This window comes from Tupaia chinensis, unplaced genomic scaffold (assembly GCF_000334495.1).
Source record: "Tupaia chinensis unplaced genomic scaffold, TupChi_1.0 Scaffold000085_1, whole genome shotgun sequence".
In the NCBI taxonomy this organism is placed as follows: domain Eukaryota; kingdom Metazoa; phylum Chordata; class Mammalia; order Scandentia; family Tupaiidae; genus Tupaia; species Tupaia belangeri.
Window position 1 is genome coordinate 4,372,263 of NW_006159547.1, and position 13,109 is coordinate 4,385,371.

The following is a 13,109-nucleotide window of genomic DNA, read 5'->3' on the forward strand; positions in this document are numbered from 1 at the left end:
TTTTTTTTTTTTTTTTTTTGTCTCCTCTGTAAAAGAATTTTTCTTACCAAAGAGGGCAGGAGGACTTTATTTGGGATTTTATTCAACGTGAAGTAATGACCATTTGATAAGTTTATGTCACGTTGCCAGCTTTTACAAGGGAACTGCTTTCTTTTGAAGTTTTACTTTGCCAACCTTTTAAAATATAATATGTGCTATGTTTGAAAATGTTGAGAAAAGATTAATTATACCAATTTATCTCTATAATAACTAGAGCAAAGAGTGAATATGTTTTTTTAAAAAAAAATGTTATTTTTATTATATGGACATGGCAAAGCTTCTGATGCTGATCATAGTATAAATATGGAGGCATAGAAATGCTACATCGATTTGTCTTAGTAGTTATCCCACTCTCCTTTTATCATTTATTTATCATGATTTTGAAAAAAATTAAATCACTTGATAATTTCCCGGATTACTTTTTAGAAGAACTAAACTCATGAAATAGAGACTCGTAATTTAAGAAAGCCTATTAATTCTTAAGAATTTAAGAGTATAGATTGGTTTAAGTATAAATAGGTGCCCTAATTTCTGGAACTATCTGTGGTCATAATCATATGAATGTAACTCAAATGCTACGTAGGGCTGGGGTGATCTCTGTAAAAAGCAGGAACGAAGTGGAATTACATTTGGGCAAATTATATAAATATTTAGTATCTTTGTTTCCAGCTTAGAGTTACCTTCTTTTTTAGTTTCTCAATAGTCACCACAACTTAAAAAACATAATAATCTAATGTTTAGGAAAAGAGAAAGAGACAGTTAATGAACTACGTCAAGAATGATCTTTCAACCTGATCCAACTGCAGTAATAGAAGACTTGTTTTTAAAGACATTGGAAGCATCAGAGGAGAATGTTTGGCATCTAAGTAACTAAAATCTCTGGAGACCAGAAGCCACTATCTAGTAACCATTTAGAACCAGTCTCAGATGGTTATAAGTATTTACCCTTACTAATCCCTGTTTACATTTCACAACAACATGAAACATGTAGCTTAAACCATGGGAAGTGTTTAAACTAAAATTTCAAATGTATAGTATGCCCTTCTCTTGTTATTTCACTGTTTAAAACTTTGCCAGAGGGTGCGTGCATGCACCAGAGACAAAGCGAGCAAGTGAGTGGGAAAGCGAGAAAGCACCCCCCACCAGAGATGGTCACGCCGAGGTCCTTTCTCTTCCATTTCTTCTCCCTTTGGGATTTTGGGCATGAACACACTAGTGCAGGGTGTGTTTCTCAAGCCATTGGATCTGGAACTCATTCTGCACCGTCAGCCATATGGGATCCAGCTGCCTAAACTACTACACAACCAACCGGCCCTGTTCGGTTTTACTGGAGTGTGAATTTAACCAAAAGGAAGACATTTTAGAATACGTACTCTATTGCTTTATCTAGTTACACAATATTATGGCTTTTTTTTTTCTATTATTTTTAAACTATGAGTAATCTATAAAGCATTTCCACTTTGAGCCAGTAATTCACTGAATAAATGGTATTATAGTAAAGATTTGGGAAAGCGCCTTTGTTCATCATTAAAATTCCAGCCCATAAAATTATTCTCAATATGGACTTATTAAATCTTGACTCAAACCCAACTTTCAGTTAGGTGATTATAGGATATTCTACAGTTCCTGAGAAGTTGCCAAAATATTGAAAATTAAAGTATACACAGGAAAAATGACATGGAATATCTTTTGCTAAAAAAGACAAAGAAAAAATGTAAATGTATACAATACTTTAAAAAAGAAACTAAATTTTTTCTGTTTTATTGCCATGCTTTTCTACAGGAAAAAGATCTATTAGGGAAAGGGCCTCTTGAATTACGCAGAGATGGCAAATGGAACAAATAAACATACTTTGATTTACAAAGTTGAATCTCAACTTTGAAGTTAGACTTTTATCCTTCTCCGAAGTGACATTTGATTGCTATTGTGTAGCTTGTGTCTACATCTCTTTTACTTTCAGGAGTTGGTGCTGATACAGTGGGGTAGGAGCTAAATATAGTATTGCTTTCTTGGAATGAATTGTAGTTTTAAGCAAAAATGTACCAGTATACTGAATTGATTGATTTTTTTGTTTGTTTTTTATAAACATTGCATTCAGCAAATCCATAAGCTGCGGAGAGAGCTAGTTGCATCACAAGAAAAAGTAGCTACCCTCACATCTCAACTTTCGGCAAATGTAAGTCACTTTTGATTATTATAATATCTGACAACAGATTCTTGTGTAGTCAGATGAAATAATTTATGGGACAAACTTACACACTTTGAGTTCCCAAAATTACAAAGACTTAAGTCCCTGAATGGTAGAACTCATATAAAGTTACACTCTTCTGCATAGTCAGTTATAAAATATCAACTCAAATTACCCAGGGGTTAAAAGTAGTTAAAATTTCCCTGTATCTTATGAGACTGGAAACAGAGTTATACATAATAGTTGCTCCTTGTTTCTTTTTTAATTGTTATTTTTTGTTTCTTTTTCTGTTGGGAGTGGGGGGAGGTCATGATGCATTTTTGCATAGAAAAGTATGTCGTGACTTTCCCAACGACCTAATATTTCTTCTATGACATAAAGAGAAAGAAAGAGAGGCACCCACAATACAACTTCTACACTAAGATATACCCCTAGGCCCAGTGAGCCCAGATCGTGGGCACAAATGAGCCTGATAGGTACCAGAAAGCCTGAGAATACAAACCCAGGACCTTCCCACGTGGGTATGCCATCTCAGAATGTTCCATTACTGCTGCGCCACCTGCTGGCCCTCTTGTGTATTTACACCACTCCTCATATGTAAGCCTCTCTCAGGGCACAGTACCATTAGGGTTGTCGGTGTTTGACTTCGGAAGATAGAATCGTTATAAGCCTTGTCTCCTTTAGTTCAATTTATTGAACAGTTTGCTAGACATCCAATTAATTCTTTTCTTTTTGAAGAATTATTTTATTTATTTATTTACTTATTTATTTAAATTTGACCACAGAAGGAGAGAGAGAAAAAGAGAGAGAGAGAGAGAGAGAGAGAGAAAGCAGACCACCAGGTCCAGAACTTGTGAACCACAGCTGGCCATGTGGGAGTCCAGTGCCATTAACCCCCATGCCACCTGCCGGTCCCTGACATCCAAATAATTCTAGAAAATGAGCTTAGTTCTAAATGTGGATAACTTGCCTTCATTGTAGATGACATTTTCAAAAAGCCTTGGCAGTCTTACACTAACAGTTCAAAAGAATACAGTTTTACTGGTATGTAGGTAGCACAGGATGGCAAATATGATAACCACAGAGATGATTAGTTATTTTAGCACTTACTGATTATCTTTCCACGGACCAGGGAAGACTCAGAGATGATGCAGAGTAACACAGGAGAACATGTGGCATGTGCCCAGCCCTCAGGGACAAGCATGCTAGAAGCAGCAGTGAGGATCAGAAAGCTCCTGCTGTGATGCCGTATGTCCGGCCGCCCTTGCTCAGCACAATGCTCACTTCTGCCAAGAGCTTTAGGCTTGCTGCCTACCCCCAGCCCTACCACCCTGCCCTCCGTGGAGTTCTTCCCTGTCCTAGACCAAGCGTGACATATCAAGATCCACAGTATATGACTGAGCAAGAAACATTTTAAGAATGAAAATCAATGAATAGCCTAAATCCCACAGAATGGAATCAGTTCATTCCCAATGTGTTCATTTTAGCAGAGTAGTTATTTGGTCTTATTTTTCAGCTTTGGGAAAGGCAATTATGGATACACTCTATTTCATTTATATATATATATATATTATTAGGATATTCTTCAAAATAATACGAGGTTCGGGGCCTGACATGGCATGGTGGTTAAAGGCACTGGACTCTCACATGGCTGACCACGGTTCAAGTCCCAGACCTGGTTACTGACTTTCTATCTCTCTCTTTCACTCTGTCCCTCTCTGGCCAAATTAAAAATAAATAAATAAAGTTTAATAAAATAATTCTTTAAATAAATAGTATGAAGTTATTGAGTTATTTAGACAACACTGAAAAATAACAATATTACTTAGCGTAGGTTGTGTTTCTAAGAGTAATTTTTTGATTGTTTTTTTGAGAGAGAAGTTTTTGCTATAGGGTACACATATTTGCTGGAGAGACAGAAAGTAAGAAATCACCCACTCAGGGGATATGGCCATGCCACAGTCCCTTCTCCTCCATACTCCTTTCAGGATTTTGGGCACACATGTACATGTGCTTGGCATGAGTTTCAAACTGCCAGGTCTGAGACTTGAACCGTGGTCCACTACAACATAGGAGTCCAGCACCTTAACCACCACGCCACCTGCTGGCCTCCTCTAAGAGTAGTTCTTAGAGAGATGGTTCAGAGGCATGTGCAATGTCACCATATAGACTACACGTACAGCAGTATAGAAATTCCTCTCTAGATTGTAGCCATGGGACAGAGAACAGTACAAATGCCAGGAGCATCTTGGGCTGTGTTAGCTGCAATAAGGAAGTCTCAGTGACAAGCTCTATGCATGAGATTGTCAAGATCCTTACAAATGTCTTAAACGATTACTCAGGATTTTATTTTATTTATTTGATGTATTTTAGTTGGTCTCGCTTTATAATTCAAATATTGAAGTAATAAGTGTTTACTAAACATATGTCAATGTCTTGTCATTGCTGGCCTTTTGCTAGTTTAAAAGGTGCTAGGTCTGGAGAAAATGCCCAAATTTCTCCACCTCTTTCCCAGTAGTACATATGTTATTATTAGTAGTACTTCTTTTTTTTTTTTTTTTTTGCAGAGGTTTTCACTATAGGGCGCATGCACTCGCCAGACAGACAGAGACAGAGAGACAGAAAGTGAGAAATCACCCCCCAGGGGGGATGGTCACACCGCAATCCCTTTTCCTCCATTGTCCTCTCGGGATCTTGGGCACGCACGCACACGCGCCCGGTGTGAGTTTTAAGCCACTGGGTCCGGGACGCAAACCGCGGTCGACTACGTGGGAGTCCAGCGACATAGCCATTACGCTAACTGCTGGTTCCCAGTAGTACTTCTTGCATGCAGATGGGAGCATAATATTTATCCTATATTTATACTCTTATTTATCCCTTCATAATATATCTTAGAAATATTCTCAAATCACCTTAAAGCCCCCAAACTGTGTACATGGAAGCTGTACATCTGCAGGGGGAGATGACCACTGTGCAGTTTCCTCTTCTCCATTCTCCTCTTGGGATTTTGGGCACACACTTAAGTGTCCAGTGTGACTTTACAGTTGCTGGGTCTGAGACTCAAACCATAGAGTCAGCTATGTGAGATCTAGCACCTTAACCGCCATGCTACTTGCTGACTTGTAGCCTTATTTTTTAATGACTAAATGAGTAGCAAACAACCAAAATGTACTTGGTAGATCAAGGGATAAACAAATTCTGATACATCCATATCACAGAATACTACTCAGTCATACAAAGAAATGAGTTTTGAGTATGTATAACAACATGTAGAGATCTCAAGTGAATTATACTGAGTGAAAAAACATACACAAGGTCACGTGTGGCTAGTGATTGCTTGAGGCTAGGAATGGTAGAGAGACGTAGTGTGATTGAAAGGCAGAGGCATGGGGGAATCTTTGTGGTGATGGAGGTTTTGTATCTTGATTGAGGTGGGCATTATGTGAATCTATATAGAAGGAACTCCTAGACATTTCTGAGAAATAAAATGAATGCGTGATTTTATTTTGGTGCAAAAATGTTAAAATCCATGATTTTCATAATATGCATTGTCCATGATTTTTTGAAGACCCATTATATGTAATTGTTTCTAGTTTAAAAACAAAGTACCTAAAAGATCTTCCACATTTTTTAAAAAGTCTAGTTTTTCATTTCCTAGGCGTTTTAACCCTATTTCACAATTTAGTGTTTCTTTATTTAGTGGCAATATGGATTGCTAAAGCTTTTTACCATCAGATAAACTTATTTGCTGAAAATGTCAACAGATATAAACTAAAAGATTCAGACGATAAGCTATACATTATCTTATACTTTGTTAACAAATTAGTTTATTAAAATTTACTTTAGATTAAATATTAAAGTATCTGAGAACTTAGTAAATGGATGCATGTATAAATTATAAAATTATTTTAATGCCACTAGAAGGTAGGCAAGGCTACTCTTTCTTGTGCTAAGAACACCCTGCCCTTCACCCATCTAGGGACACAGAGAAAGCAGGTCACGTAGCCTCCACTGTTCACCAAAAGTCCCTTGCCCACACAAAAAGCCCCTCCCCCAGCCAAGCCTGCCACTTCTATTTTTATAAAAGTTTAATAATATCATGTAATGCAAGGTATGGAGTCATATATATATATATATATATATATATATACACACACACACACACATATAAATGTCCATTTGTGTGGTGTGTGTATGTGTGTGTGTGTTTGGGGCATGCATGCTTACACGGCCATCATTATTTTCAAGCTGTCACATCTGGGACTAGAACCACTGTCTACCATGTGAGAATCCAGCACCTTAACCACCATACCACCTGCTGGCCCCATTTGTGTTCTTAGGGGACAGTATCCTTTCTACACGTAGGAATTTGAATTTCTCATGTCTCCTATTACCTATAAGTCATCTTGAAATCATTAATTTTTAGTCTTTAGATTTCATAGTTCATAATGAGGTATCAAAAGATTTAGTTAATATTTGATTTTCCCTCAGTTCTGAGAAATGCTGTGTTTAAATTTCTCTGAGTGTATTTCATTTCATTTTATCTAGGTTAATATCTGTTGATGTATAAAATATTATATTTTAACATACTTATAAATTAAATCAATCCTAGGAAATGAATAGAATTATTTTTGTGTAGAATTTTTCCAATGTAAGTCAATGATTTTATTTAAATATTCAATTCCTATTTGGAGGTAGAGATAAGTCTTGATTTATTATATTGTTTAAACTGCAAGTAAACTTATTCCCTTCATGTTAAATGTGAGTATGATCTCCACATTGAGGACTGTTATATTAAAATGTAATGGCTACAGGACCAGCAGATGGTGTAATGGCTGTATCACTGAACTCCTAGGTAGTTGACCACAGTTTGAGTCCTGGACCTGACAGCTTAAAAGTCATGCCAGGGGGGCCAGCAGTTAGTGTAATGGCTATGTTGCTGGACTCCCATGTAGTCGACCGTGGTTTGCGTCCCGGACCCAGTGGCTTAAAACTCACGCCAGGCGCGTGTGCGTGCCCAAGACCCCGAGAAGAGAATGGAGGAGAAGGGATTGCAGCGTGACCATCCCCCCTGGGGGGTGATTTCTCGCTTTCTGCCTCTCTGGCTCTTTCTTTCTGTCTGTCTGGCGAGCGCACACGCCCTATAGCGAAAACCTCTCCAAAAAAAAAAAAAAAAACTCATGCCCGGTACATGTGCATGCGTGCCCAAAATCCCAAGAAGATAATGAAAGGAATCACCTCTGAGGGTGATATCTTGCTTTCTGTCTCTCTCTGTCTCTCTGACAAGTGCATGTACCCTCTAGCAAAAATCTCTGACTCTTAGAAAAAAAAAAAGTAATAACTACAATTTATAAGAAAAAATTTCAATGAATTTGATTCTGTGGAAAATAGCATTATCTCTTTAGGAAGACTTAAATTATTTTCTTTAGAGTAATTTAGTAACTGATATGCAGGTTGAATATCTATTATCTGAAATGTGTAGCATTAGAATATTTGTAACATTAACAGATTTTGAAATATTTGCATACATATAATGAGGTATCTTGGGGATGAGAACCAAGTCTAAGCACAAAATTCATTCATATTTCATATATACTTTATATAGCTTAAGGTAATTTTATACAATACTTGAAATAATTTTGTGCATGAAAAAAAGTCTGTGTACGTGGAAGCCTCAGAAAGCAAGGACTCTCTCTCTTAGCCACCTTGTGGCCTGTCTGCGGTTGGCATCACCATCGTCTTTCCTAACTGACTTTGTATGCTACCAACAAGCAAGTATTTTTTTAAACTCATACTATTTATATATAAGTACTTACAAACACAAAAAATTACATTCCAATAGAACTGGCTCCTGGCCTAGTGGTTAAGTGGAGCTACATTCCTTCAGGGTCCAAATCCTGACTTCAGGGTTCAAATCCTACTTACAGCAGCTTGAGAAAAGTGTCTGGCACATGTATGTACAGAGAATGGACTGGATTATGATCACGCCCCATTTGGGGATGCTTTCTCTCTCCCTCTTTCTGATGAGTGCCTGTGCCTGCCAACAAGTTTTCCAAGAACGATTCACTAATCCCACAGCGACCACTGCGGTTGCTGAATAAACTGTGTGCCGTGTAACTGCATTCTGACTGCTACCCGTTAGAGGTCAGGTGTGAAACTTTTTACTTGTAGTATCATGCCTTGCAAAAAAAACTTTTGGATTTTGAGGCATTTCAGATTTTGGACTTTCAGTGTACGGATATTCAACCTGTTTAAACTGACATGATTATTTGTATATAGAGACCCCACCTCATCTCTATCTTAATTTTATTATTAGAAGCAAAACTGTTGCTCCATGAAAATGTAGAGATTTTTGCCTTTGTTATGAAGTGCAGTGGTAAGTCAGATCCGATTTGACTGGCAGAGTAGAGACCCCATTCAGCAGAAGGCATACTGGCCCTTACTCCATCTTGTAAAGCTGCTCTCAACAGTGCTGCATAAAACCACAGGGAGACTGTTTGTAAAGCCGATTCTGCTAGGATGCCTTTAGAAAGGACAAAGGCTATATTGGCAAGTGCTCTTGCCTGACTTTCCCTGAATCAATACCTCCTAACAAAAAGCAAGAAAGCAGGAGCCTCACAAGGAAAGGCAGATGCAGACACATTGTCACATTATAAAATAAGCCAGGTACTCTCTGGCTTCTCGCCCACACCTTCATGTAGCCAAGTCTGGTGGGATGCATTTTTTCATTTTTGAATATATTGACTTTGCAAATGAGAATTTGGAAATGGGCACTAAAGCACTATTGCTAACATTTTTCGAGGATATTATTGAATGAATAGACAGCAAAACAAAAGAAACTCTTTTGCCTTTCAGCAGATGTCTTCTAACCAAATATCTCTTAGATATTATTTTCCTTGAGATTGTTCCCTACTTCTTTGCTATATTTGATATTATTATTTAATCTAATAGTTACTTTCACTTTTCTGCATCTTTTCTAAGAGAAAACTATTTTGCACATGTTAACAATGACAAACACTGAAGACACAGTTTTATACACTGTAAAAGAAGTGTGAAACCTTTTTTTATTTCAGAATAAATAAGTTAAAGATAGTTCAAGTAGCTATTAATTTTAACATGTAACATCTTATGGCACATATGTGATACCTATGGATAGAAGGTTTTGTTGTTGTTTTAAGACAGTCTTGCTATGTCTTTATCCTCCTGCCTTAGCCTCTTTGATGGGATTACAGGAAAACACCACCATGGCTGGATTTTAGGTTGAACCAGGAATTGAACCTGGGCCTCCCATGTGGTCTCAACTTGTAGAGTACAGTGTCTTAGTACATACCAATATCAACACAGTATTTTTAACTCTATTGATGAGCTAGCACTTCATTTTATGTTAACCAAAGCTACGTAGTCATTAGGTATAATGATATTTTATCTTATTGTTTCACATCACAATAATTCTCTTTATAAGTCTGTTCAGATTATGTTGTATGATTTCAAAACCACAGTGTCTTATTAAAAATATCTTTCTTTAACTAATAGTCAATCTTGTCTATTTTATTACCTGGACAGACTTCACCTAACACAAGTCAGGGAATATTCATCATCATATTAATACAATTTTACTCTGATTTGAAAATTGCACAGCTGCTAAAAGAAAAGTCAGAACCCAATAAACTATGATTAATAATCCCCCAGAAATCCTTAATTTTTCTAAAAAATCATTTTATAAAGTTTTTCAGACCAGATGTATTATCCCATAGTTTAATCAGCTTACTTTCCATTTTCTCTCCATGAAAGAGATAAAGATCATCATTAGAAGATGAATTTGCCTCTTCAACTCCTTTCCATTTATGCTTTTTGGTGATAAATTTAACCTTTTATTCTTTCTGAAGTAACAGTCTTAATCTGATAAGGTAACCTCAATTTAAAACAATATTTCAATAACTTAGTTTTAATATGCTTTTCATTGGAAACAACATGACTCAAATGTTCTTTTGTAACTAGTTATAAGTTGTTTTACTAAATAAAATATGACTGAAACTGATTGACTAAAGAATGTACAAACACAAGAGATGGCTGTGAATGCCAGATGTGGTGTGTGCGGAGGAGTGGGGCCTGGGAAAGGACATTTGGAGGAGGGATACAGAGGCAGAGCACTGACGGGATGGGGAGGTGTGGTGTTATCTGTTGAAGATATTTAGATCAACTGGTCTGGGGAGAAATGTTCACATATTCAAATGTTCACTTTGTAAGCTAAATAATGTGACTGAATATATAATTTTTTTTTTTTCTGAGAGGTTTTCACTATAGGGCACGTGCACTCGCCAGACAGACAGAGACAGAGAGACAGAAAGCAAGAAATCACCCCCCAGGGGAATGGTCACGCCGCAATCCCTTCTCCTCCATTCTCCTCTTGGGATCTTGGGCAGGCACGCACACGCCCCGGCGGGAGTTTTAAGCCACCAGGTCTGGGACGCTAACTGCGGTCGACTATGTGGGAGTCCAGCGACATAGCCATTACGCTAACTGCTGGTTCCCCGAATGTATAAAAAAATTTAACAAAAATTAAATTTAATTTAAAAAAGCAATTTTATAGAGATTAGAAGCTGACATTCTAATAGTAAATATTTTATACTATTTACAGCTGCAAAATGTAAAAGCCATGGATTTTATGCAGTATATTCTTTACAATCCTGATTTCTCTGCCGTATATTTAATTCCTACAAGGTTGATAAAATATGCACAAAAAGAAAAGCAAAGTAATTTTCTTTAACTTTATACATTCAAGGATTCGCAGTCCAATCCTTAAACTCTACATATCTCCACTTTGTGAGAATTAAAACTTTACAATAGTGAGTAGAACTGTATGTTTCATTTAGTAAATATGAACAGATTTTCTGTGAGAATAGTCCCTATTCTAAAAAAAAAAAAAAAACAGCAATTTTAATTTTATATCTTAGCCCATTATAAGGTCATAGCGGGATTATATCTAATAGACTAAATTGGACTCAGTACTGATGGCCATTACAGACAAATACGTTATCATTTGCATATGGGGATGCTTTACGGCAGACACTAACTCCTCTGAACACCACACGGATAGATCTCAGGAACAACAACAAGCAAAAGAAAATGGTGACAAAGAGCAGTGTCATATGATTACACTTAGGCAGTTTTTAAAATAGGCCAAATGAAAGTATCGTGTTTAGGAATGCAAGCTTGGCTATTAAAAACTATCAGGAAAAAATGAAAGGAAATTACTAGGACAGAAGCTAAAATAGTGGCTGTTTTGGGAGAAAGGAGAGAGAACAATGATAGGGGAGAGCAAGGAAGGGCTTCTAGGGCCTTGGAATGTCCCATTTCTTAACATGGTGAGTGAAAGAATGTTCGTGATGTTAGACATCAGTAAGCTGTACATTTTCACTTTGTTCACTTTTATGTGTGTATACGTTCACCATTGAAAAGGGGTTAAAATATAAGAGAAATTTAAGTTAATGTCTGAAGATACTATGTCTGATGTCAGTGGCATTCCTTGTCATTCAAAATATTTTAAACTATGAGATACTATTTCTGTTTCTTTTTTTTTAGACTGCTATTTATCCAGTTAAGTCTGCTAATAAACCTTGATGTATGATTCTCCATTGTGTATGTGGAAATATGTGTGTGTGTGAGAGAGAGGGATTGGGGAGAACATGGAAAGGGGAGAGGGGAGGACATGGAAAAAGAGAGTTGTGCTGATAGATTGAAGTTTCCTAAAAGTATTTGCTGTGAATTGTTGGTCTCCATATTTCACTATCAGGGAAAGAAGGGCAACCCAGGATGAGTTTAAGGCATGGATCAAAGATACCTTTGTATTATGATACTAATGGAAGGGACAGGTCTGTTCTGTCATCAACAGGGTAATAAACTTCTAGAGTACTAATTCTTAGGACCGTAGGGGTCCATTTTATAGGTCAATAGTTTTTAGCCTTTCAACTCTGCCACAGCTACAAGGAGGTATATTTCATCTGAGTACTCTCACTCCTCTAACCAAAGGTCAGTTTGGATCACCATGGATCGCCAAATTTGGTCCCATATATATATAGCTGTTGTAGATTTAGGATATAAAATATTCAGTCTTTATGTCCTTTTAGGGAATATCAGTTTGAGTTAACAGTACTTGTAGTTCTATCTCAGGCTGTGGTGAGAGATTAAAGCACCTCTCCATATTTAATATTCTGGATTCAAGCTGTCGCATGATGGCATGTCAATAGACACTGACCTACTTTAGAGCTGTGATAAGATTGCCAAATACTTCTTAGTCCTAAGAGTTATAGCTGTGTACTATAATACGTATAATTCTCTGCAATTTAAAATAGAACTCCAAAACCACAAATGCTTCGAGTTAAATGAAATGTGATTATTATTTCTAGTGGGCCTACCTGTGCTTCCTTACTTGAAGGGACTATACAATAGAACGAAAAGCCTTTTTATTGAAAAGAGTGTGTAAAGTGAAGACAACCCTTTTCCATTCAATTCTTTGTAAGTAGAAAAAGTGGAAAGATAATGTTATAGCTGTCAGAAGATGTCAGACACTTGAAGGAGAGAATTATGACAATGGAAGAGCTAACAATATCTTCAAAGGTCATCATGGACATATAAAAATGAGGAACATTTGTCCATTGACGATTTCACTGACCTCCTTTTTGACTTTAAATCTAAAAACTTAAGGAGCTCAGAACTTTATTTTGTGTTAGAGGTGTCAAATTCTTCCATGATGTGTAAGTCAGAAGGTGTTATTATTTGCAAAATGCCAGCCTCTTTAGAAGTTGAACTCATTAAATGTCAAGAGACTGAAACACTGATTTTAAGAAGCCAAAGTTTAGAAATGATAAATGAAGATTTGCAC

The 13,109-nt window shown here is 36.9% G+C and overlaps 1 protein-coding gene across 1 annotated transcript in view; it reads left to right on the forward strand.

Moving 5' to 3' along the window:
• Window positions 1–13,109, forward strand: part of NAV3 (neuron navigator 3) — a 688,714-nt gene that overhangs the window by 611,423 nt on the left and 64,182 nt on the right. The window contains 1 exon segment of the mRNA XM_014585711.2: window positions 2,138–2,215. Within this exon segment, the coding sequence (XP_014441197.1) occupies window positions 2,138–2,215 (78 nt within the window).